General features: G+C 46.1%; 1 protein-coding gene across 1 annotated transcript in view; it reads right to left on the reverse strand.

Moving 5' to 3' along the window:
• The window catches only part of PALS1 (protein associated with LIN7 1, MAGUK p55 family member), a 502,940-nt gene that overhangs the window by 14,493 nt on the left and 460,503 nt on the right, over positions 1-27,944 (reverse strand). The window contains exon 13 of the mRNA XM_085627208.1: positions 12,603-12,713. Within this exon, the coding sequence (XP_085483334.1) occupies positions 12,603-12,713 (111 nt within the window). The remainder of the gene's footprint in view (positions 1-12,602; positions 12,714-27,944) is intronic.

Here is a 27,944-nt window from a genome sequence, read left to right on the forward strand (position 1 = left end):
TATGGTGCGGGACCATAGGCCGGGGGGGGGGGGGGGGGTGGTTCTTTCGTTACTGGGAGGATGGGGGATGGGGGGGGGGACTGTGTTCTGTTGAGTTGCTGATGGCTTTCATTGCTTAGGTTTGGGGTGTCGGATACGCGGGCGGGGATTCCATAGCTTGCATTTCTAGCCTTCATTTACTGTGTTTTTCCCCCTGACTTACTGCGCTACCTATTGCCAACCCTCTGGAGTTGCACCCTTTTTCTTTGACTGTATTCCATGTATCCTGACCTCCTATCCCCCTCCCCCATGGTTTGTTTTTGTCTCAATAAAACGTTTTAAACATAGAAATGCCCCGGGGGAGAATACGGACGTCCTGGATCACAGCGCAGTCCATCGAAGAAACAAAGATGGCATCAATACACGCATGCGTGTGGTGAGCCGCGGAAGTATGAGTGAACTGTTTGGCCTGTGGGTGCCAGACACGCCATACATCGCAGAGGCCCAGTGACTCGTACCAGTTTATTAAGTGTTTCGCCTGCGAGATCCTGTTGAGGTAAGGGGGATCTGAGGTGTCGAGACCCGGGGATGAGACCGCGTTAAGGTCCCCACCGCTATACGTGGGACCTAAAGGAAGTGAGGACACAAATTCAGCGGATTTTGCCAGTGTCGCTGCAAGCATCGAGGGAGGCGCATATAGTGAGACTAAGTTTAGGGGGTTGCCGTTTAATGAGCCACAGAGAGCTAGTGACGAGCCCTGCGGGTCGTGAATGAGCTTTGAAAGTACAAAGGGGAGGGAGCGCTTTGGCAGGATTGCCACCCCATGGGAGCCCCTAGTGAACCCCGAGTGCCACACTCGATCATACCCATAGCGTGCCAGGAAGGGACAGTGATTACCCAACAGATGTGTTTCCTGAAGTAGGCAAACCTCCACCCCGAGGCGATGTGCGTATTGTAATACAGCCATGCGTTTGAGGCGGTCCAGGAGACCGTTAACGTTCCATGACAATATGTGAAGGGAGGCTCTTGGTATGGGTGTGTCAGTCATGGCGGCAGGCGGTCGTAATGGTGAGAAGGAGCCCCGTCAGGAGTCATTGGCGGGCACGGGGCAGCTAGCGCAGCTAACCAGGTACTAGGAAGAGGCCAGATAAGTCCCCCAGGGAGATGGAGTCAAGTGTCGTGTGAGTGTTGGTATGGCAAAACAACAAAAACAAAACTTGGGAAAGAACAGTCCCAACCCCCTCCCCACCCCACCCTATACTTCGAGAACAGAAGCATCTGTCGACCCCCCTAGCAACCAGAAAACCAAACTAAAATGCTCGGGTTGAGAAGCGTGGAAGGACCTCTCCATATGAATGGATATACAGTGTCTCAGGAGAAGACGAAGAATCAGAGAAAGCAGTCTGCCAGAGCTCCGGACCCTCCGGAGATCAGAGCCCATCCTCAAAGTGCCAACCACGTCAGCGGTCACCCAGCAGCGGATAAAAGGGTCGGGCTACGAAAGAGGTCAGCGTCTGCTCCGGTAAGGCCCCGCCGAGCCAGAAGTGGAGGAGTCCCAGGCCGGCCGCCAGAGGCTTGGAGTTTGAGACAGGGAGGGGAGGCCGAGGAGCTGGGAGAGCCCCCGCCCCCCCCCCCCACAGGCCCATGAACGGTTAGGCTTGTGGATCTTTGCGACGCCATTAGAGACCGGCGTCTCCTGCTGGTCTGCGTGCGTCGTCAGCGCTGGCGCCCAGACGGCCGGGGCTGCGTAGGCCGGGAATCCGACGGACGGAATGTGTTGCCATCCAAGGGGTTACTCCTCTGTTAGCCAAGTCCAGGCCGCCTAAGGGGAGTCAAAGAAGTGTACCGCGTTTTGAAAAATGACCCTCAGACGTGCTGGAAATTGCAATTGGTATTGGAGGCCCAGGGATCACAGTTTCTTCTTGACCTCGACATAGGAGCGACGTTGATCCTGTACTTCCCTGGTGTAGTCCGGAAACACCATAATGGTGTGATTTTGGAACTTCAGAGGGCCCTGTGAGCGTGCTTCACGCAAGATGGCATCCCGGTCCTTGAAGTTGAGGATCTTCAGGATGAAGGGGCAAGAAGTAGCCCAGATCGGTGGTTTCGAAGCAAGAGATCGGTGCGCCCTCTCTACCACAAACCAGGCAGAGAGTGAGTCTTTCGGCATCCAGGAGGAAAACCAAGCCTCGACGAAGGCTGCGGCCTGGTTCTTCTCGACCCCCTCTGGGAACCCCACCAGGCGAAGGTTGTTGCGACGCGCGCGGTTTTTCACGTCTTCAGCGCGCTGGTGGAGTTCCTTGGTATGCGAACTTTAGCTGGCAAATATCGTCCTCCGCTGTCGAGATTCGGGACTCAGCTTCAGTTAGACGGGCCGTGGCATTACAGAGGTCCTGTCGTAGGAGAGACACGTCCAGCTTGACCTCCCCTATTTTCCCCTCCACCGACGCCTGTGAAGAGCTGCGGGCCTGCAGGATGGTCACAAGTTCCATCCCCGGGATGGGGGGAGCGCCATCGGCCTGCCCTGATGGTTCAGGTCCTTGGGTGGTGAAGCGGTCCATTTTGGTTTGCGTGGGGCCGGTCGTGGACTTGGGAACCTTGTCTCTTCCCATGATCGTCAGCCGGACAGACCACAGAGGCGGCGAAAGCTGGATGGAGGGAGACAGCAGCCCCGCCCAAGGTCCAGTTGTAGGAGCAGGAGTCAACACGAACAACCACTGTGGCAAAGTGATCGCACGCAGTCAAAGGGTACCAGGGGTGTTGCAGACCGCCCCACTGCCGCACATTGCTGCACTCAGATGGTACTGGCGGGGAGGAGTGGGCCACCAGAAGAGGGGACCATCAAGCTGCACCTCGCTGCCCGAAATGGTGGCCGATAGAGAGGGTGGGACCCCGGCCCCCTGCAGGTTGCAGGCCAAAGACGGCAGAGATAGGCCTTGTGGCTTGGAGGACGGCAACAGGTCAGGGACGCCAAAGAACACCGGAGGTGACACGTTGACAAGCTCCGCAGCCCCCCAATAGAGCAGCAGGGGTTAAATCAGGGGGTCAGCCGGGCCAGACCCTGCAGAGGAGGTGAGCACTCTCAGCAAAGTTCCCAAGGCACCACCAGGTAAGTTTAAAGACGACTGTTCAGGCCGCCAGAACACTCCGGAGGACTGGGGGGGGGGGGGGGGGGGGTTCCCTCGGGAAGGTCCCACTTCGACCTCCCAGCCCGCCACCCGAAAAGGTAGCCGAACCCCCCAGCCCACTCACCAGAAACAGAAATAACGTTTTAAGAGGGTGTTAGGACAAATCTAGATTATTTGTTGATATTGATATTTGTGGAGAAAAATCCAGAGAGCAGTTTTGATTTTACGCAAATGTGTTTAATTGAGATTGCATAAGATATTGTGACTTTCTCGTGGGTGAGCAACAAGAGAAATACAGCCAACACGTGTTTTACCCCATTGATTGGCTATTGCCACGCGCCGGGACAGACTGCACTAGGCGACGCGCCTTCATTTTTATGATTAATAGATTCAAGGATGTTTTGCATGCAAGTATATTGATAGGAACTCTGAGTCCTTACGGAATTTCATACGCCCTGAGGAAGCCCCAGGCCAGATGGCCGGATGGCCAATCAATGGGGTGAAACACATGTTGGCTTTATTTCTCTTGTTGCAAGTACAGGATGGGCGCACTCTCCAGAGAACGATCTCGCCGTGCAGGTGAAGGAGAGGGGGCCCCGGAGGGCTGGACACCAACCTCGCACACCCCCCTGTTACCCAATACGGTAGCCACCGTACGGAGGGCCCCCACCAGTCCGCAGTCGCTCCGGCAGGCCCCAAGTCCGCAGCAAAGCAGGGGCGCCGGCAGTCACCCCACCTCCCACGAGGACGCGGATGGCTCGGGAGAACCGCCGCAGATGTCGGGCCCGGGCCGCCGCCACCGCACCACCACGGAGTGCGGGAAGGCCCACCAAGTTCGTCGACCACACGACAGAGGCCGGGACAAAGGCCAGGTAGCCCACAGCTGGGCCAGGGGAGAGCCGCGACACAGAGCAGCACCTGCCGGGTTAAAGCACTAGGCCTCCATCTTGAAGCTCGGGAGTCCTTGAGACACGAAGGCCGGCAGGCCGCCCCAGGAGGTCGACGCGGGCGACCGGCAGCTCCGAGTTGTGCCCCGCGCCCTAGGAGTCAGGGCAGGCAGGTAAGGAGGGTGGATGGGTGCCAAGGAATACAGGATGCGAGGCGGCTGACGGAGGGTTCCAGGATCACTCTTAGAGTGCAACCGCCATCTTGACGCCTCAGGCCACGCCCTTTACCAACCATTTACCAACGGAATGATAGCTGCGTACTCCTCCCTGAGCTTGCCAAAAAATCGGGTCAGTATGTGCAGCACATCGAAGAACTTCTGGTCGGATAGAACACTGCTAGTTTACAACAGATCGCACTCTCCATTTCATAGATTTGCGTCACCTACTGTCTGCACTACATTTAAGGTACCATGAGGTACTCAACAACTTCATCCACAAATGTGACTACCAGTCCTTAAAACGTTCTTTAAAAACACTGTTTTTATTCAAACTTTTCCAGTAATCTTCACAGAATGCAGCATTTGTTGAAATCCATCCATACTGCAACCAGTATTGCTGATCTACTTTACTGTTATTATCTTCTTTACCCAGTGCATTTTGGATCTAGGCCATTCTTCAGAGGAAATCTTTAAACCAACTCTTAAGCCTGATAGAAAGCACAATATATAATTGCTTCGGTTTCGCTTCCGACTCTAAACAGTTTCAATATCTGATCACCAGCTGCCAGTTTGACCAAGCTTAAAAGCTGCAGAAACTGAGAAGATTCAAGTAAATGGGCACCATAAAAATGTAATGTAAGACTATGGACTACCTGAAATCTTCTGATTGAAGGTTTTGGATATTAGCAACTAATACCACTATGCAGGAAACTGTTATAAAATGATTAGTTGGGTGTTCCCGCAATAGTTGGGTTCATTGCCCCCAACAATCTATTCTAAATAAAAAAAAGTTGTTTAAGGCATCTTTGCCTGACAAATCGTTCAGCATCACACTTAGAGCAAAGGATTTGCTCCTCAGGCAGCATAAACATGTTTTGCTGGGTTGTTTGGGAAACTCTGCCAGGATCTTGTATTTAAATTGCGATGTGTGGTAACCTGTCTGCAAAAGTTGTAAAACGTCTGAGGCGTAATAGGCCGGTGGCCACTCCTACATGCCACTGAAAACAAGCTGATGGGGGAGATTAGCATTATGTCAGGCTGCTTTTTTCTGCACTCCGATTTGTCAGGCACCCGCATGATCGGACTGAGGCGTTGATTGAAACCTTGATGCACTGCCCATCGATTAAATTGAGCCAAAAACTAAGGTCGAGTTTTGTAAGTCTGTTCTTCAATAAATCTTTTTATGTGGGTGTACGTCATGACAGGTCTTCCCTCGAAGATTATGCCCATTTTTTTCAGCGTGTGTTTGGCAGTTTTTATCATCTGGAAGGTCTCATCAACAAATTTTGAGAAGGTACGGCAACTACACATGCCTTAAACCTAAACACTCCAGATATGTTTGGTCATTGTGCACTTCGCAGAAACCAGAATCTTAAATAATTTTCTTGCTGCAAATTTAGATGGCAGCAGCTTTTGTTCTTTCCTTCCATCCTGCTGCTCATGCCAGGCTACGATTGTGAGGCATGTTGTTGAAGCCTCTTTTTTCCCCATCATGTCTTTTAAATCCTAGCACCTTTGACACCGGATTGACTGATGCGCTGCTGCCACCACAGAATCTGGTTTGGGCATATAGTATTGGCATAGCAGAGAATTCTACATCTTATGCTATCCTTTGCCTGGAATTTATTTCAGAAAATTGGCAAGTTGAAGATGAGGTCCAATCATCTGTTCAAGTGCAAATATATATGGAGCCACATGATCTTCATCTGAGGGTACTGGATCCTGGTGATTCTATGTATCTGGCAGTAGTTAATGGACACCCCTTCATAAAGTGAGAAAGCGTTGGGTTTTCCACTGCCATGCATTTGTTACTTCAGAACAGCTACTTCTTACTTAGGATGAAGCATACGCATGGATGACATTCCTCTCGGTACAGGTTCCAATGACAGAGCTGCTGATGCCAAAAAAGTTCTCTTTCACCTTTTGTTTGATATTTTATTCCCTTTTCCTTGCCTGTTTTCTCATCTTTATCCCTATTGGCATTTTTGGTAGGCATTACTGGGCAATGAAGCCAGTTGTGCCTTACTCCTTATGTGCTATATCTGCAATGATGGTGCCCACTTGAAAATTTATAGAGCCAACATTCTTCTCTTTTTTGTGTGTGCACATGGTTCCAACAGCTCAGAGACCCAGACAGTGAGCGGCGGATGCATGGAAATGGCCTGAACTCTTTGGAGCAACTCCAAGAACAGCTTGAACAAAGCTGCTTTAACTAACTTTGGGTAGGGATCAAGATTAGGCTTCGTAAGCGTGATATGAATGTCTTGGGAACAACAACAGTGTTAGGCCTTTTAGAGGATGTAGGGAAGTACCCACTGTTGATAGCAATACCCTAATGTGCTTCTGGTGCCTTGGGATAGTTCCTGTTCTGCCGTCAGACTCACCCATCGAAAATAGAATATCAGGAAAAAGCAAAAAACTTGGATAAGGGACTAGGGAAATAGATACTTGCATTCTGCGTCTTTTCTTACCAGACCACCTGTACCACCACCTCGAAAGACAACTGTAAACCTAACTAGTAAATTGAAGAGATAATGAATAAAAAACGCATTTGTTAGATTAAATAATCTGTGGAAGCTAGTAAATTTGCCAATAAATCCGGTCTGGGATTTTCTAAAAAGAAATGTGGAAGGAACTGGACACAAGTACTAGCAGAGTTACTGCGGTTGAACATACATTCTGACAATGAAGGACTAGACATTGATGTTAGGTTAACCCTATCAGCTTATAAACTGGGAGCTGGACATGGCATGGGGGTAGGCAGAATACGCATGTGCATTGTTCTGTAAAATGCTCCAGACTCCTCACGGCACAGGTCCTACATGTAAAAAAGATGGGCGGCTTGGAACAGAGGATTGTGTCATCGAAGACTATTGATAACATTGCCAGCTTCTTCGGCTTCAATCCCTGTTGGGTTTCTTTTCATGCATTGTGAGAAGAATGAAGGTAACAGCGCTTGTTTCACATCCACAAACTCCTCTTGGATTCCATTTTGTGCCAAGGTGCCCAACAATGCTGCTTCTACTACGTCATCCTCCAGTCAAGTTTGACCTCTAGGCAGGACTTCAGTCTCCAGTCACGTGAAAATGTTTAATACACAGGACAGATATCAGGATTCTAATCATCTTAATCATCAAAGGAGACAGCGCAAGGCATAGAGCTCCAGTGAATATTTGTGGGCAGCATGTATATCAGCAGATTGAAAACATTTCAGGGAACGGTTTTCTGTCTACACACTGTAGATTGCTGCCACAGGAACCAGACAATGATACACATTGAGTTCAGGGCTCAGCGCATTACCTATTAAACAAAGAGGAGATATTTTTCTCTGTCTCATGCTGGATCAGAACTCCTACACTAAAGTAATCAGATGAAGTGGTGAAAAAGACAAAGGTAAATGGATGCAAAAATGGAGGCGTTGAAGTAAACGGAGCTCACTACCAGAAGTGATGCTTTTTCAAACAGAGGTAAACTATTTTACCACATAACACTGCTTTTACACCTTAAGGCAGTATAGAATCACAACACAAATCCCTGCTCAAAGAAATATATTGGAATACAAATACGCTTTCACTGACAATATACATTTGATTTTGGCAATGTAGCCTTAAAATTCCTGAACAGATTAGTCATTATGTCCAGGCCTGCTGCACTGTTTGGTAAATGCAAATGCAGGTTTGTGCTACAAAGATTTCTTTTTGTAACTGCCTAATTTCCAGTCAGGAATTCAATGACGTCACTTAGCTGCTGTCCGGCACACATAAGACTGCTTTGTTTCATTGTAATGTGGGTCTGTTGTTGAATGCACATTGTGTGACTTCACTGCAACAGTATGAATTTAGATTTCTGACCAGAGGCCCAAAATAGAATTAGATGTTAAAATGTCAGAGACCTAAATTTGTGTAGGTGGTAAGCACCCAAAAATAGGTATCGCAAAGGGGTCGAGGTATTCTTAGAGCCATCCCCGGTCTTCGCAATAAAACAGGGTGATGGAAGTGATGCTAAAGGGAGAGAAGGTAGTTCGAATCTATAACCCAAACACAAAACAGGAATGAAACCTTAACAGATCTGGAAGACGTTTTGATTTGTGGGAGTATGATTCGTGCATTGAAATTTAGACACATGGTATCTTTTTTCTCTTCTTCACATATTCGAAACTCCACACTTGTTGCCCACTGTCTCCCTTTTTATACTGCGGACATTTAAATTACTATTCCTTTTTGTTGGTAACTTAATTCATTAAGTCAATTGATGTGCTTTTATCACAGAAGTGATTATTTAGGAATTTTTTGAATGTTTATCATGAAAAAAAGGTCTCTAAGTGAAAAGGTCATCGATGCCTGTGTGTGGAGTCCGCTTCAAAAAAAAAAAAAAAAAAACACTTCAAATTTACTAAGAGTTAGGAAAAAAAAAAGATTGAAAACACAATGTTGTTAAAGAGAAATTAGAATTAGAAGCATCTTCTCCAGGTGGGGCTAGCACTGTAAACTTTGAAGTCACAGTGCCAATTAAAACGACAGAAATGCAGCAGGCGCATGTGCACCACTTTATCTTCTTTATCATCAGACACCAGGTCCAGGTTTTTTTTACTGAACAGTTGCATTTCTGCCTAGCTTTTCATCTATCCAGACGCACTGTATTTTAGTGCCCTCTGTGTGTAACCTACTGCTTAATTATTCACAGGTGGCAGGTGGGTGGGGAGGGCAATCCATGTCTTGGCGGCGAGGTGGGAGAATGATCTGCCGCCGGCGGTCGTTCTGTGGATGCGTGGAACGGTGGCGAGGGCGAGGTCAGCGGAGCAAAGTTGGCGGTTCGGGGTGTAGAAGGTGAGTCATTTGTTGAGGTATGCTGGTCAGGTGTTGTGGAGTGCCTTGTGAGCTTGGGTGAGGAGCTTGAAGGTTGACTGTGTGACCAGGTGGACTGTGACTGACTGCAATGAGCTCGCCTTCAACAGAAAGTTGTAGAGGCACAGGAATACGTGTATCCCTTAGCTGCGAAGATTAGTTGCAGACACCACCATCACCGTCGTAAACCAAGGTCCAAGGGAAGGAGAGTAAACTCAAAGTTTTCCAACCCCACCACAAACGAAAGAAAGCAAATGTCCGACTGCAGAAAGAAAATGTGAAAGTACTATCTTGCAAGTCCAAGTGACCCATAAACTTGCTCTTCCGAAGTAAGCTGTTCAGAAACGTAAGGTGCAGTACTGACCCGAGCCCTCAGTCTTTTTTGTCATCAATAAGGAGTAAAAACCCCTGCTCTTCTATCCCCCTGGGACTCTCTCTATGGCCCTTTGGCCAGCAGTCACTCAACTTCCTGGGAAAGAATGGAGGAATGATCTGTTGAAGTCTGAACAAAACCATGTGGATAGGAGGAGGTGCGGATGTAAAAGGGAGGGAATAACCATGCTGAACAGTGTACAGTGCCCAACTGGTCTGAGGTAACTGCATGTCGGCAAGGCAGTTAAACAATAAAATCCTACTTCCTACCAGCTGTATATATCCAAGGGAGAACAAATTACAGGCGAGTAGGACGACTGTTGCCCTGCTGGTGATCACAGCCTCTGCCACCACCATGTCCTCTGAAGCCACAAAAAGGCTGTATTGGCTGCTCTAAGGGGTCGCAAGGGCAAAACCCCGAAAGTATCCTATTAACTTTACTGTACTGCTGGTAGAACTGATGAGCTGTGGGCAGCATGCCTAAAGAGCGGCCTGTAACACAGCTGACATTTAATTGCTCTAATACAGAGTCAGCTTTTTCTCTGAAAAGCCTGGCATATACATAAGGGATGCTTGCACACCCTGAAAAACGCTTGTGGCATGGATCCAGGCAACAGACCTAAGCAGCATAATGGTGTCCAAGGTACGACCTACACATGAGAACTGTCAGCCATCTTGGGCATGGCTAGATATTGAGGACATTCCAATTTGTAAAACCACGGCTGAAAGGTTTTTCCTTTTACTCCAGCAGTTTCAAAATTGTTCACCCAGCTAATCGCAACATGCTGACCTGTGTAAATGAAATATAACATCAAGAATACAAAGAAAACACACCTTGGTCAACTGGAAGAATGGATTAGCACCCATCAACAGGAAGTTGTAATTGTGCAGCTTTTTGGATGCAAGGCAGAAAACTGGGTCTACAAATTGCACAGCTTTCTAGGAAGGTAAATCAAGACAAAATTAACTTGCCAGAAATGTGAACCTCCGTGAGCCAATGAGCCCTCCTGATCAAGGCAGGAAAGAATTGTAACAGTGAAAAGTAATAAAAAGTAACAGATTTAATTATATCCCCATCCTCAGAGGATAACAGCGATACTTTGGTAATTTTCGATGCAAGAGATTAGTTCACTTGTAACCGATACTCTAGAAATCGTCCAAATCCCTTTAGCAGGTGTAAGCTCCCTCCGTGTTAGCTTGCATTGGTGCAGTCACACATTTGTGCTAACTTGTGTCATAATATTTCGTGTATTTATGTCACTGTCCAGTATATGTGCTAAGGCTCTGGTTCTTACACGCCCTAAACAAACAAAACATATCATATGGTTTCGCCATAAAACTATGATAATAAGGATTTGCTGGATGCAGTGGCACAAATAATTTCTATACTTTTTTACAACTACTTGGGTTTCGACAATGTACATTCATCAGGCAAGGGCGAGGAGATCTGGCCAGCACACTTGACAGCAACTTAGCTCTGAAGTAATCCCCTTTTATCAGCAGGGTCTCAATTAGCTCAGAATTTAAAATATCATAACGGACTGTGACATGGTAGGTGCATTTGGAGTTCGTATTGCTTCTGCAAATAACTTTAGTGGGAAAAGCACCATGACATTTACCAGACTATCCTAAGTTTGCGCTAGTGGGGAGAAGTGCCTCTTTTTAAATGCTCTTCTGGCAGTGCATTCTCACTGCTCATTGGGCAACTAAAAGGCAGTTTAAGGACGTGAGTCATTCACTTGTTTGTGAACAACCAGCCTCGAATGCCAACCATGGTTGAGGTGAAACCTGTGGTAGCCCTCTAAAAGGCAGCCCAAGGTTAAGCACTAACTTGTAGATTCCAAGTTCCCAGAGATAAGTGGTAAAGGCAAACTGGCACATAATGGGTGAAGCACAAGGAGGCGTAAAGCAACAAAAAGCAAGCAGACACTCACTAAAGCCATTATGGAAGGCCCAAAATGAGTTATCCTACCTATGGTGCTCCTGGGCCCCACATAGTACTCACTCAACTCATTGGCCCTCCTTGCGAGCCCCTCCAATCCTGCACCCTCTAGTTCCTCTCGTGGAAGGGTGCCTTCCTTGTTGCCATTACATCTCTAAGGTGTGTCAGCGAGCTTCCAGCTCTTAGCTTAGAAATACCTTTCTTCCAAGTACACAATATCAGAGTAGTTCTCAAGGCTAACCAAAAGTTCCTGCCTAAGGTGGCACTGGCCCTCCACCTTAATTAGACAACTGAGCTTTGTGAATGTTTTCCCACAGCCAGACTTCAATGTAGACAGGGCCCTCCACACACTAGATGTCAAACATGCCCTTATTTATTATAAACAAGAAAAAGGCAGTGCTCTCACGAAAGCGGGCATTGCCAGATGGCTTTTCAAGTGTACTCAAACTTGCAATGCCAAACAGCAATTATCCACACCAGCCAGGCCCCATCCTACTCGCAAAAAGATAGCCTCTACGGCCCTCCTTGTCAATATCCCCTAGCTGACATTAAAGCAGCTGCTTGGTTGACTCCACACACATTTACCAAGCACTTCTGTGTGGATCTCTAAGCAAGCCAACAAGCATAGGTTGACCAGTCTGACTCACAAACACTTTTTCAGTATTCTGCAACATCTTCCAGCTAGCCTCCGCTTCAGGGAGAAGTGCTTTACAATCTATGCATAACATGTGTATCTACAGCTACACATGCCAGAAACCGAATATGTTACTTACACTGTAAGCATTTGTTAGTGGCATGTAATTTGTAGATGAACATGCACACACCCTCCTCCCTGGAAGCCTCTAGTTGTTGTTGAATTAGTTTCTCTTTTGCGTAGCCATCATCTTTTCATACTCCATCTTTATCCTCACTGGCCATGCGAAAACAATCCAACAACAGAGGCGATGCCCATGAGCATTACCAGTCATAGGAGGAGTTACTATACCTTGTGACTCTTAAGACTTCTTCGAAGAAAAACAAATTGTGCACGTCCAAGTCCAACACTAGATGGCAGGAGTATGCAGAGTATATGTAGCTCTAGCTACCTACACATGCCACGAACACTATTACTGCAATCTAGTCTACAGGATTCAGTTCAATAGCAACCCATCTTACTCTTTGGCAGGTGACATTGCTCATAAGAAACAAACTGTGCTGTCAGACAGCACTAAAACAAATAAAATAACTCTTACCTTTGGGTTTTTCCCTTCTTTGGCCAACAATGCACGCAATCTCTCCTGAGATGGTGGAGCAATGAAGATGATATATGGTTTTAAGTCCGAATTGCGCAGGATCTTTAATGTCTGTTGGGAAAATCATGTTTCCAAAGTAAAAAAAGTAGTCGGATCAGCAGAAAACAAGTATGACATACGAGTGTGGAGCATTGACGTGTTACAGTATGACAGAGTTCTGCTGAAGACGGTCTAGTTTGAAAGAAAGTAATGACACTTCAGTATTTTGAGTGTCCTGGGGATTTAATTTGATTTACAAATTTCCAGAGGAACCCTCCATAACATGCAATCTACAATGAACAATGCAGATACCTTTAAAGGATAACAATATTAGCGATGTAAAGCTGAGCTGCATGTTCCTTTAAAAGGAAAAATGCCATCCTGTTTTCACATCACACTAAAGAGTACATCTTTTCGAGATGGAAGCATAAACACGGGGAGGAGCATTAAAACATAGAATATTCATACATTGTATCGATAAAAAAAGATAATCTTTGTTATGCAGGGAAACAGAATAGAGGGTTCAGCTCAAATGCCTTTATTTCACTAACCCACATTCCTGTACCTATAAACATCACATAAAACATACCATAATGGTGTCACACTAAAGACTTTGACTCAAACTACAAACTACAAACACAAGCGATCAACAAAGCTTCCTCATGCTCCTTAAAACCTACATAAGTAAACTAATTCTCCAATCACACTTGGACCAGTGCTTCAATAGTGGAGGAGAATGCTATGAAAATGAGATATATTAATTGTATTAATTGTATGTATGACTTTCACACTTTTACGATCTTAATGTTTAAGGTCGAATAAAGTTAATTGGAATTAGTGGAGGAGGAGAAAAATAAATATTTACACAGCAGCCAAACCCCCTGAAGCCATTTAGAGCTTGGTCGGGAAGACCACTCATGGAGCTTCCGCCTCTGCTCTTCCATCACTAACTTGACTAGCTTTATAGGTGTCGAATGGACTTGCACCTAGAATGGTGTGGTGTGTTGTGGAACACTACTTGGTTTCGTAAATGGTTCACCAACGAGACGGCATCCCGTGTCAGCAAGCAAGCTCCCACAAATTAATTCTGGCATTCTGGCCTAATGAGCTAGGACCTTGTCCCACTTAATATCATGAGCTTTAGACACTGAAAAAATACTTCATAGGGCACCGGTCAGCAAAAGGCAATAATCGATTTAAGGTTAGGCAGAGATGTAGATAGTCTAGATTTGTACCTCTATTAAGGCCAAGCCAACTACACCCTTCCTGGGAGTCCTGCTTTTATGTTCCCGAAAGGTCATCTTCATAACCACAGATAGAAGAAATGATTCTTCTCGGGACTTGCACCATAATGAGTCCTAAATGCAGAGGCTGTACTAGATACGCCAGACTCAAGATGGCTCGGCATGATAAGCACTCATTGCTGACGTGATATGATCTTTAGGTCACAAGTTTAAATCCTGACAAACTCAACCCAGTCTCTCATGCTATCAATAAATGGACTACCAAGTATCACTAAATTAGGTACAAGCACCTCTGAATTTCATGGCTACTATTAAATACGATTACGAAATAGGGAGCGAGAAAGATGCCTCACGCAGACAGCAACGCAACCAACATTTCAGGCTGCCGCTTGGTGTCTGAGAGCAAAGACATAGCAGCTAACGATCTCATTTAAGATACCTCAAAGCCTTGATAGCGAGCTTAGCCCCACAAAGCTGCACAAGGCAAAACATGTGTCGACTGTCATGAAATAACCGAAAATTTAATAACAATCACAGGACCAGAGGAATACAAACAAGATTAAAACACCTTCATAAATAATAATAAATAAGCCCCCCTCTCATGTCTCATGTTTCATGTTTCTTATCTCAAATTAATGCCTGAACTTCACAACATATATAGCAAGCCTGATTATGAATTTATATCATATCTAACTTGTTCTACCGCTTTTGCTGCCTAATGATTGTATAAAAACATTGGAAAGATTTGAGTAGATTTCTTTAGTCTAATGCCTACTATAACATAGGCGCAAATACTATTACCACTAAAATTCAATTGCTTCGATTGAAGTTAGGCGTTGAAGTTTGAGATTACTTGTGCAGGAAGGTTTAAAATAAGGAAGAGTTTTTAAAGAGGGCCAAGAGCCACAGTTTGGTGTAATCTTTTATCTTAGTGCGATGTCTGTGGTTCTTTTTTAAACTGAGTTGTTCGAGAATACAAGCTAGCTCCACAGGACATTTTTCTTTATAGTTTAAGTAATTTAGGGGAGTCTTAGCAAGCTCGTCGTGCAGAGTCATATGCAATGTGAATAGTCCTTTTTAGGTCTCGCCTGAGACAGCGCTTAGCGCTGCTCTGGCGAGACTTATAGTAAGCACTTTTGGAAGTGCAAACGAGTGCTTTCAGGCCGCCAACTACTGTGCATGTGTGCCGGGCGCGCGCACCATTTGGCAGCCTGAAAGCACTCGTAGTCTTTCACTTTCGCGGCCGCTCGGCCGCTTTGATGTTTTATCGCGATTGCGATCACTTTAAGTTTCGCGCCGCTTGTTCTTGTTCTGACTTTGTCTATCTCTTTCTGTATTTTTCCTTCTCTTGCTGTCTATCTCACTCGCTGTCTCTCACCATCGCTCCATGTCCCTCTTTGACTTTGTGTTTTCCTATATTTTTCCTTCTCTTGCTGTCTCTCACACGCTTTCTCTCCCCATCGCTTCATGTTTTTCTTTGACTTTGTCTGTGTATTCCTATAGGTTTCCTTCTCTGGCTGTTTATCAGCCGGTTGCTTCTAATTTCTTGGGCAGACAACTAATGTCGGGGTGCTCCGGCGCGCACAGACTGAACCCGTTCATCTCTGGGAGGCTGTGAATGCCCTGGTCCATGGAACTGCAAAGCGTCAGGACCAGTGCCTTACGTTGCTGTTAACTGCAGAATGCAATTGGAAAAGTTTCGGCCGTGAAATGCAGTCAGTAGCGTTAACCGTCCTGGGTGTTTGTTTGTTTTCAATGCCCTCTTTCCCAACACCTGCGAGGAAAGTGTAATTTTTGAGCTTATATCATTCTTTAACATCACATCTTCAATGAAGTGCCTGGTTCGACATTTTCTTGTACGTTCAGGAGAAATGCGTGCCTTCTAGACATCGCAAGTGAAAAGGTCTGCCGCCCAGTAGAATTAGTTCCTTTAACATATGATGACGATTTACAAAACAAAGAGAACTGAGAGTGTAAGAGGGGCAGATATTTAAGATGCATTATTCATTTAGGTATTGCAAATATAATTTTAAATTAGAATTGAATGAGCAGTGCCCTGACCTCGGTTCGGAAAGTGCCTCAGGCTATTTTGCAACAATTCCAACCTTTCATATCCCGTTTCTATAACAAACTTGCTACTATATAAACGTGCCTTTGTAGCTTGTGTAAAAACAAAAAAGTCTAACACGTCAAACCATTTTTAGTGTTCCTGAAACTACGCACAAAAAACTAGTAAGCCTTTCCATTTTCTTGCCTATCCTTTTGGCGCCTCATTCTAAACTATCTCTTTCACCATCTCTTGTTACACTGTAATTCACACCGTCGAGCAAAGTGTTCTGGGCTCCAGTCACATGCTGTGACTGTTTGCCACCTTCACACAGCTCCAGGCAAAGCCCTTCTTATCAACGGCGCCATCGATTTCCCACTCACATAATATGCGCTTTCAAACCACAGTTAGGCACACCCTTTCACCATTGCTACGCGTATTCTTACAAACCCCTTCCATTTACTAACACCACGTTGGATTTAACTTCACTTAAATTTTTTTTAAAAACAACTGTGGCATATTACTTGAAGTTTATGTATTTCTTTTACTAAACACAATGTCTATACTTCTGTAATTACAAATATAGGTACGGTAGGTAGCCTTTGTTGATCACAACCAGTAAATACCTTGGCTCAACACTTCTAACGCGGCACCAGATGCAGCTCACGTCTGCAAAAGGTTTCTAAGCTGACGGACGGAGGGGTCATAAAACACTCGCCCCTCCCCCCCCCCCCCCCCCCCCCCCCACTCCACTTCAAAAGCAAACCCAAGGAATTCTTCTGGTCGAGCAAAGAGAGCCCCATAACACTTGTGCTTATCTCAAGGAAGCACATTCCTCAAACGCTCGCAAAAAACAGGCAGAAAGAACAGTGAGGCCCCAGCAACAACACAGGTCATTCGTTAGCTATTACTAGGGCTCTCATACATATTAAAACATGCACTACAAGGGGGAAAAATGCAACAGTTTGCATTCTCTATAGCCGTCCAAACATTCAATTTAAATGCACAGCATTTAATGTTTATAAAGCAACAGTTCACAACTACCCTATTGAGGTGCCTCAAACACGCACTAACACGTGGAACAATGCTACATTTACCATTTCTCATTGGTAGCGTCACCTCAGCACTTTTTACCACAGTGACACAGCCTCGTCTTTTTGACACCTTTCATTAGCCCTGCAATGAGCTCTCTGCCCGCTCCGCTCCGAATTGCCAGCCCTGGCGCAGAGCCTGCAAAAACAGCAATGCAGCGCGGCAAGCGAGAACCAGGAAATGGTGGTTTGCGAACGTTCGTGCAGCTCGTTCGTCTCGCATCGAAATAACAGGAAACAATGGCTGTGATGTTAGAATAGCATTCAGTATGCATGTCCTCATATCTTACAACAAGCATTTGCAATGCAATAGGTCTCGCAGTTATACGAGTTTGAGCTATTGGCATTATAAATGACAGTGCCTTTTATTTATGTTTTAAAAAAAACAAACTTAAATAAAAAGCATTGTCATTTACAATGCCAATAGCTCAAACTCCTATAAATGCGAGACCTATTGCATTGCAAATGCTTGTTCTCTGGATGTCCTTCATCCGGCTTTTTGCATCCTTTGTTTTGCAGAAAGTGTGCTTATGGTGCACATTATGCTAATACAAATGTCAATAATGCGATGGACAATTAAACGTATTTTATAATTATAACGTTTCTTTTCGTTGGAGTATAGGTAGGTAACTTTATTATTAGTGCTTCAACAGATTACAGTGGGGTTAGAGGCAGGGCAAACGTCCTAAACAAGCATTTGCAAATCAATAGATCTCGCATTTGTGAGAGTTAGAGCTAGTGGCGTTGTAAATGTAGTAGACCTTTGTACTTACTACCACTCCTATGTGATTTTAGAGTTTTTAGGTCGAGCCTGACCCAGCGCTTGCGCTGGTCTGGCGGAGACCTTAAGTAAGGAGGGCTTCAAAAAATGCTACCGCCGGCTACAGCATGCAGTGCATGTGCGCGGGCGCGCGCTTGCATTGAAGGCTGTGGCTGGCGGTAGCATTCCCCCCCCCAGCTTCTTAGGTCTCGCCTGACCCAGCGCATGCGCTGGTCTGGCGAGACTTATTGAGAGGGCTCCAAAAAGTGCTACCAGGCCAGCCTAGAGCTACAGTGCATGTGCGCGCGCGCTGCACTTGACCGCAATTACTTTCACTTTCGTGGCCACTTTGATGTTTGATCGCGATTACTTTCTCGGCCGCTTGGCATAGCCAATAGGTCTCACTTTTGGGACCTTATAAGTATTTAGTTATGCAACTGTTGCATGGCTAAACACTTATAAGGTCCCAAAGGCGAGACCTATTGGCTATGCCAATGCTTGTTTAAGTAGCCTGGAATGTAATCACTTGGGTTTGTCCCAGACACCTGCTCTGTTACCCCCATGGAGCAGACAAGTAACTGGGTAGGTAGTGGGAGCTCTTGAATGGTATATTTTGTAACTTTCAATTTACTTCCCTATAGTATGCATACAAAATGACAGACTGACTAGGTACTGAATTGTGAATCCCAATGTTTAATAGGTAAAAAGATATGAATTTGCACATAAAACATTGTCCGGAATTGTGATAGTGTCATTGTCCGAGTCCTCTCAGTATCACAGAGTTACAAAAGATTACTGATTAAAAATCTAGAATCTCTACGTTCCCCTACACCTAACCTTAAACTGTGCGTGGCAGAAACATAGCCAAGGACACCTAGTTTAAACCTTCACAATGGAAAGCACCTTCGCACTGCATTCTCAAAAACAAACTGATTTCACACAAAAACACTAAGCAACGCAAGAACAGACTACCAAAAGCTAGTGATTTAAACCTGCTGCCCTATGATGATGAAGAGGGTGCTGTATATGGAAACCTCACTTATGTTCATTTTTAGTCATCATTGCGTATTGTTTGCCTCGAGCTGGGTCTCTAGACTTAGCCTTGACTGCTCTCACATTCTTCTGCATTCTGGCTCTAGAGCACCAGCTGCACTGGTTGTAGGAGGCTGGCGCCAGTCCCTGTAGGACGCAGACTAGTGGGCACTATCTATAACCAGTTTAGAGCCCGATCCTACTGGCACCAACGATGCTTTCTCATTTGCATAACCACCACACACAGTCAAATAGCTCACAAATCATGCTTTATTTGAAGTTTGGAACTAAACTGTATGTAGCAAGAGACACATGGCGACCCACTGCTCACCAGACGCGACTGGCTGCTGAGAAATGGTGAATAAAAGGACAAGGCATGAAGGAGGTGTGCGTCACATGGGAGTGTTGGGCCTTGGGTCACAACTTTCATAAATCTGAATACCGGTAGATCCTGAAATGGGCACGCCATTAAAAGGGTATACAAATAAGCCACCTTCAACAGGGTATCAATACAATTGTCAAAAATATCGTTCATTTAGGTAAAATTCTGTATTTTTTCTGGCTTACACATTAATCGCAAATCTCAGGAAAGATAGCCAAGTCTCTTTTGAATGAGGTGTAACAAAGTGTGCAAGGCAGCCATTAAATGTTTATTAGAACATTGGAATGTTGAGCGCTCCACTGAAGACAATGGAGGGCTCCGGGCTTCTGATGGCTGAACCATAAGCTAGTATTATGTAGAGTCTAAAGAAGACAGTTCAATCACTTAATAGTGCCATTCATTCAGAGTTGGGAATGTTTCCTTTTTACCCCAAGGGTAGAATTAATTTAACACCCTGATGATTTACTATGAAAATGATTGCGTTTTGAACAAACATATTTTCAAACTGTAACAACTGAACTTGAAAATGCACTTGATAACCCATTCTTGCAGCAAAACGCACTTTGGGGTCCTTACCATATCTGAAAACAAATGGTATTTGTAGGAAGCGGATTCTTAATAGTATACAAAAAGAGGTTTGCTGTGAAAAGAGTCCAGGTATCCCTTATGAATGGACAGGGGCATGCTCTAGCAATCCCAATGTGCTCTATTTAGGGAGGTGAGGACGAGCAGCCTTGGGCTTACCAGAGAGGAGTGTTCGGCATTCGTTGCACACAGTCAAATGATGCACATACTCAAAAAGGAGATCCACACCAATTTAGAAAAATAACCGGTATTTGTATGTATATTTTTAAACCAAGAACTTCGTAAAGCGGTAAGTACTTTCTCTAAATGGACTTTTCTTTACAGTTTTAGCAATGTGATCGATCCATTAGTGCGTTTGTACGCGTAATACTTTGTGTCCTATGGTAGAAAGAACATCCACTGCATGCACTTGCATTACGTTACTGTGGGACCTCTTTTCAATCGTGAGGTGGTAGAGGGACAAGGACCAAAGTTCCACCAGCAGATTGGTGTTATCTGCCCTGGTGAGTCTGGGTGCAGAGGCGCTGGACAGGTTGATAGCCTTGCACGATAGGTGGTAGAAAGGAGGGGTGTGCTTGGAAATAGGTTGCAAAAGGGGACTAGGGAGTCAAATCCGGGACATTCCAACAGGGGGTTCGGGTTGTGAGGGCCTGGGAACACGGGAGAGCAGTCGGTTTCCTTAGCCCCGGGCGGCTCAGGTTCAGAGGGTTTGCTGGCTCTTGTGCGTCCAGGTGCTCACTGTTGTCGGTCTGGACCAGCAATAGGGGCAAAAACAGGTCAACTGGGCCACTCTCGGTGCTGGCCTCTGCAGTGCTGACGTCCCAAGTCGTCTGGTAATCGGTGATGTCACTGGAGCTGGACTGGACTTTAAACAAGCTTTGGTCGCGGCAAGGGTCTTGTACCCCGGGTATTGTTGCACAGGAACACAGATCCGACCCCCTTGAGTGCACTGACCTTCTCCTGGGCAGCTACAGTTTGGTGGACCCCGTAGACAGCAGCTTCTTCAAACTGGATGTCAAGATCGGTGCTTGCATATTAATGGCTGCTCTACTCCAAGGGAGATGCTTCCTGCGAAGTGTAGGCAACCCTCCAGGACTTGTGGAGGATGCACAGCTGCAGAACAAGTCGGCATTTGCAATTGTCAAGATTCTGTGCAGCAGTCAGGGTTTGCCTCCAAAAGTCCACATCAGTCTTCACTTCTTGCGGGGATTGGCTCTTCAGTGTCCTCTTCTTCTTTGTAGTCAGTGGAATCTGAAGTTCTGGATTCAGGAAGCCCCTTAATACTAAATTTAGGGGCAATAGGGGAGTGGAGAGTAGCAGCTAATGGGCTACCTACCCTTGGGATCACTACGCCCCGATGTGACCACTTTCTGTGAGGAGTGTGCCTAACCCTGTCCCAGTTTCCTAAATTCTGCCATCTGCAAGATGGCGGAATTTTCCTAAAGGAAGGCAAGTCGGTCAGCTCTTCTTAAGGAAATGACTGGCCTGGTAGTGCACTATGCTTCCCTGCATATCTAATTTACTGCCAGTTCTGGTGCCAAATGGGCCTCAGGGCAGGGCGGGGGGATGCTGGGGTCGCTTATCAAAGGCTTTGAAGTCTCGAGCCTTGGTATGCTGATTGCTATCCATCCTGTTTGGAGGAGGTGTAAACACCTGCTGCCAGAGCAGGAATTGTTCCTGACCTCTGAAGCAGTGCTCACCTCCTAGTGGGTCAGAAGCGAGTCTGTGGTGGCAGACTGGACTGTACCAGTCAGCCAAGACACTAGTGGACTAGTAGGTTTCAGGGGGTGCATGTATTAGTAAATTCATCACTGGAATTAGTGTGGGTTTATCAAGATGAGATGCTTGATACCAAACATCCTTGGTTTCAGTGAAGCCACCATGTAGCTGGTGAACTTTTATTCAGCAGTGTCCAGTACATATCATTAAGATGGCTTCCCTGTTAACTTGCAATGTCTATGAATTGACTTAGAAAGCGCAGGGGCATATCTGCTCATGCAGATATGTCCACACATGTAATATAATGCACCCTGCCTTAGGGCTGTAAGGCCTGCTTTAGGGGTGACTTACATATATTACATGTCGTGTCTTCACTTTTGTCTGCACCAAGACACACAGCCTGCAATGGTAGTTTGTATGAGTGTGCTGAGGCAACCCTTAAAGTGGCACAATACATGCTGCTCCCCTGAAGAACCCTCTTTAGTACCCAGGCCCTCTGTACCAGGGGTACCATCTAATATGGACTTACAGGGCTGCTAAAGGTATTGCCGATTGAGGAACAATTGTACAGTTTTAGGGAAAGAGACCTGGCACTGGGGACCAAACATAGCAGGAACCCACTGAACTTCTGTAAAAATTGCATCAAATACCAGGCAAAACGTGGGGGTGACCAACTCAAAAAGGGGACTTTCCAACAGTCTTCTACCAGTATTGAGTGTTATCAAATGCTACCCTATTTTAAACACAGAGCGGTTTTAGAGAATATTGGAAGTATTGAACTAGGTTTAAAAACAACTTAAAGAAAGGAAATGTTACTTGCACCTAAGTACATGCTATCCATCCACTGGGTATAGAGACAAAGACTGCATCCATATTGCAACATTTTAACCTGTGCTTTCTATTACTACAAGCAAGTCTCAGAGGAGAGAAGAGCTTCCAGATGCACCAAAAACAGACACCCAGATGAGACTGAAGCCTGTACCACTGTTTCAGCATACTTGAGTCTGAGTAGAGCGTCACACCCAGGTTCTAGCTACATTATTCTAAATTACTTGGATATTTTAATATGCATCCTCCTGGTCCACAGATCAAGCACTAACCTGGTCTGCAGGTCCATAGAGGGAACTAGGATACAGCACCCTTTTTGTTTCAAAACAGGTACAACTAATACGAGTGTGGGAGTTCAATATACACGCCCTTCACTTAAATCAATACACAACTAGAGAACAAGGACAATGAAAACCATCCAGAGGGCGTTTTGGTGCAAAGTTAACAGAGGATGAAAAAAATTACATTGAGGCCATTAAGAGAAACAAATGCTGCTGAACCAAGCACACAACTCACTGCTATCCTTGAGAATCTGCTGATGAGAAGTTCCATTTTCACAGGGCACTAAAAAGACTAGATATGAAAGTTTGCTCGATGGGGACTTTCAGTTAAAAGGAGAGACGTGTCCACGGTGATGTCTTGCGGTATGGTTTTATATGGGATGGTTTTGTCACAAAGGTAGGAGACAACACATAATAGATACTGGGAAGCAGAGAGGTAGAGAAGAAAACAAAAATGTGTTCTTGGTGGAGAGGGTTTATGAAGCTCATTGTCATTCAGTTCTACATATTATCAAGGCAGCTGCTCAATGGTAAGACAAAACCCACATCTGGTGCTCTATTACAGAGTATAGTGATTGCATATTGATGGACATCTGCAGCTGTGCTCCCGGGCTTGAATAGAAGGAATATGCTACTTACCAGTATGCATCTGTTCTTGGCATGTAGAGCTGCAGATCTACACACTTTTGCATAGATCGCCATCTGGTGTTGGGCCCGGATGTTTGCAGTTAGTTTTACCTCTTGGAAAGTCTTTGGAAGTCACGAGGTCGGTGACTCCTCCTTTGGATCGTATTGCGCATGGGCTTCGGCTCCATCCTCAGATTGTTTTTCGCCAGCAGGGAAAGATGGAGCGTAGTAGTAACAGTGAAGAAACCCATGTGTGTTGTATCTAAATAAGATAGACTGGAACAGATACAAGTAGCCGGGGAGGCGGGTGGGCGTGTGTAGATCTGCAGCTCTACATGCCAAGAACAGATGCATACTGGTAGGTAGCATATTCCGTTCGAGGCATATGAGCTGCAGATTACACACTTTTGCATAGACTATATAGCAGTTCCCAACCTTAGCGGCGACCACCGGTATCTGTTGCAGTGGTTTGAAATAGTGTTTTAGTACAGCCTGGCCAACACTAGCTTGTTGATTGGTTTGCACATCTACACAATAGTGTTTAGTGAAAGTGTGCGGTGTTGACCATGTAGCTGCTTTGCAGATGTCATCTAGTGGTATGTTCCCTGGAAAACCATAGAAGCCCCTATCTTCCGTGTAGAATGGGCTTTAGGGGGAACGGATAGCGTTCGTTTTGCTTTGTGGTAGCAAATCTGGATGCATTTTACAATCCACCTAGCTATCCCTGATTTTGAGATGGGGTTGCCCTTGTGTGGTGGAGAGAAAGAGACAAACAGTTGTTTGGTCTTTCTGAAAGGTTGTGTTCTTTGGATATAGTAAAGTAAGGCTCGTTTGACATCTAGCGTGTGTAGAGCCCTTTCTGCAACAGTCTGAGGTTGCGAGAAAAATCGAATATGCTACTTACCAGTATGCATCTGTTCTTGGCATGTAGGGCTGCTGACATTCATATCTGTGCATAGATCGCCGCCTAGTGTTGGGTCCGGATGATTGCACATTGTTGTCCTGGAAGAGTCTTCGAAGTATCACGAGATAGGTGGCTCCTCCCCTGGACTACAGTGCGTATGGGCATCCTCTCCATCCTCAGATTGTTTTTCGCCATTGTGGCAGTGATGGAGTAGATACAGTAAGTGATGACCATGCTATACAATAATTCTGAGTGCTGCAGCCGCTACAGGCGCCGGGGAGGAGGGTGGGCGATATGAATGTCAGCAGCCCTACATGCCAAGAACAGATGCATACTGGTAAGTAGCATATTCGGTTCGAGGCATGTGGGCTGCTGAATTCATATCTGTGCATAGATTATATAGCAGTCCCTCCATTAGCGGCGGCTGCCCGTGTCAGCTGCAGCAGTCTGAAAAAGTGTCTTGAGAACAGCCTGTCCTACAGCTGCCTGCTGTTTTGAATGTACATCTACACAGTAGTGTTTAGTAAATGTATGTATAGTGGACCATGTGGCTGCTCTACATATTTCCTCTAAAGGAATGTTACCTAGGAAAGCCATGGACGCCCCTAACTTTCGTGTTGAGTGGGCTCGTGGGGGAATCGTTAATGTGCGTTTAGCTTTTTCATAGCACATTTGAATACATTTAACGATGCATCTGGCTATCCCTGCTTTGGAAATGGCGTTGCCCTTGTGTTGTGGAGAAAAGGCAACGAACAGTTGTTTTGCTTTCCTAAAATCCTTTGTTCTGTCTATATAGTACATGAGGGCCCTCTTTACATCTAGTGTATGGAGCATTCTCTCTGCGACATTTTCTGGATTTGGAAAGAAAACAGGCAGTTCAATAGTCTGATTCATGTGGAACTGCGATATCACTTTAGGCATGAATGTGGGGTTGGTACATAGTACAACTCTATTTGCGTGAACCTGTATGAATGGCTCTTGAATGGTTAGTGCCTGGAGTTCACTAACTCTTCTCAACGAAGTAATCGCCACTAAGAAAGCTACTTTCCAGGTGAGGAATTGAATCTCACATGAATGTAGAGGTTCAAAAGGTGGACCCATCAATCTGGTGAGGACCACATTCAGGTTCCACACCGGTGCTGGTGGGTGTGTTGGACTCTTTTGAGTCCCTCTAAGAAGGCTTTGATGGCAGGCACTCTGAATAGAGGTGCTGCCTGTTCTGAAGATAGGCTGCTATTGCGGTCAGGTGTATACGGATGGAGCTGTATGCCAGATTGCATCGGTATAAGTGTAACAGGTAACAGATGATGTTCTGAATGGATGCATCCAGCGGATTTATGTCATTGTTTTTACAGTAAATGACAAACCTTTTCCATTTAGCCGCATAGCAAGCTCTGGTCGTCGGTCTCCTGGCCTCTTTGATGATATTCATACATTCTGGAGGCAGGTTCAGGTAGCCAAACTCTAAGACTTCAGGAGCCAGATCACCAGGTTCAGCTGTTGCGGATCTGGGTGCTGAATTTCGCCATGGTTCTGTGTAAAATGTTTGGGTGTTAGCCGCAGTCTTTGATGCGGTACCACGGAAAGTTCTAGAAACGTGGTGTACCATGGCTGGAGTGCCCACGTTGGAGCAACCAGGATGAGTGTTATCGAGTGTTGCCGTAGTTTGCATGCCACTGGCGGTATTAATGGCGCTGGGGGAAAAGCGTACGCAAATCTGCCTGACCAGTTCATCCATATCGCATTGCCCTGCGACTGTGGATGGGGGAACCGGGCGGCAAAGCTTTGGCATTTTGCGTTCTCCCTTGTGGCGAATAGGTCTATCTCTGGAAGACCCCACTGCTGGAAGTACGGTTGGAGTACTGACGGATGTAGCTCCCACTCGTGCATTTGGTGGCTGTGTCTGCTGAGCAGATCCGCCATCTGGTTGTCCTTGCCCGGGAGGTGTTCCGCCATGAGTAACATGTTCCTCTGAATGGCCCACTTCCACATGCTCTGAGCCAGATGAGACAACTGTGGAGAGTGCGTTCCTCCCTGCTTCTGTATGTAGTACATGGCAGTCATGTTGTCCGTCCGGATCAACACGACTTTGTTGCAAAAGTGTACTTTGAATGCCTTCATTGCCAGGAAGATTACCATCAGTTCCAGAAGGTTGATGTGCATCTTCTTTTGCTGTGTTGTCCATAGTCCCTGCACCGTATAATTGAGTACATGAGCTCCCCATCCCTGGAGAGACGCGTCCGCTGTCAGTATTATTTGTGGAACATGCTCTTGGAACGGTCGGCCCTTGCAAAGGTTTTGAGGATTCCACCAATGCAGAGAGTTGTATGCCCGACCGCTTGCCAACACTAGGTCTTTCAATTGTCCTTGAGTCTGGTTCCACTGACGTGCCAAGCACTCCTGAAGCGGGCGCATATGTAGTCTCACGTGCGGGACTATGAAGATGCAGGAGGCCATCATGCCTATCAACTGCATGAACACTCGCGCTGGAAGGGAGTGTTGAGGTTTGAACTTTTTTATCAGCAGTTGCATGCTGATGATCCTTACCAAGTTTGGCTGAGCTTTGGCTGCCAGAGTGTCTATGGTCGCGCCCAGGTACTGCCGTACGTGGGCGGGCTGAAGATGTGACTTTGGATAATTTAGTGAGAATCCCAGACTATGAAGAAGGTGAATGGTGTGGGATACGTGGCTGGCACACTGCTGGGCTGACTTTGCCTGAACAAGCCAGTCGTCCAGGTAAGGGAAGACATGAATGTGCTGTCTCCTTAAGTGTGCAGCCACTGTCGCTAGGCATTTGATAAAGACTCTGGGCGCAGTCGTTACTCCGAAAGGGAGTACTTTGAACTGATAATGCTGATCCTGAAGAGTGAACCTTATCTTAAGTGTGACTTGTAAAGCGCGCTGACACCAAAGGCTTCCTGGCGCTGTTAAGACCGAGAGAGTGAGGGACGAAAAAAGGCGAGAGTCGCATAGGTTAGACTCAAAGAGGGAAGAGGTGAGTTTTTAATAACTTCCTAAAGTTCAAGAGGGAGGGAGTGGATTTGATGAGGAGAGGAAGAGGGTTCCAGAGACTGGGAGCCAAGTGAGAGAAGCGGCGACCACCGAATTTCTTTGTTTTAGTTTTGGGGGTGACAAGTAGGTGGCGATAAGCAGATCGAAGGTTGCGTATTGGGTGATGAGGGATGATTAAGGATTTGAGGAACGCGGGGCCGGGGCAATGGAGAGCTTTAAATGTGAGGCAGGCCACCTTAAAGGCTGCTCTCTGGCCTATTGGTAGCCAGTGTAATTTATGAAGTAAAGGTTTGGCCGATTGCCATCTGGGGGTTTTGTGAATGAGTCGGGCCGCTTGATTCTGAACTATCTGAAGGCGATATAACAGAGATTGTGGGAGGCCATAATAGAGGGAGTTCGAGAAGTCCAGCCAGGAAAGCACAAGTGAAATGACGACTTGGGTGAGTGCGGCAGGTGGAAGTAGATGACGAACTTTACGAATCTTCCGAAGCTGATACATGCATGATGAGATGACCGCACCCACTTGATTTTTAAGGGATAGTTCGGAGTCAATAATCACTCCCAGGCTCTTCACTGATTTGACCGGGGCTGGAGGGAGACCAAGCTCCGAGGGCCAGAACTGTGGGCCCCAGTGGATGTGACTGAGTCCAGGGAGGAGAAGCTCAGTTTTTCCGGGATTTAGCTTCAATTGATTCTGGTTCATCCAGGATTGAATATGAATCATCACGGAATGAAATGTTTTGATGTCGTGAGGGGAATTAAGGGAGAAGATGATCTGAAGATCATCGGCG

The sequence above is a fragment of the Triturus cristatus genome, chromosome 9 (genome assembly GCF_964204655.1).
Source record: "Triturus cristatus chromosome 9, aTriCri1.1, whole genome shotgun sequence".
Lineage (NCBI taxonomy): Eukaryota > Metazoa > Chordata > Amphibia > Caudata > Salamandridae > Triturus > Triturus cristatus.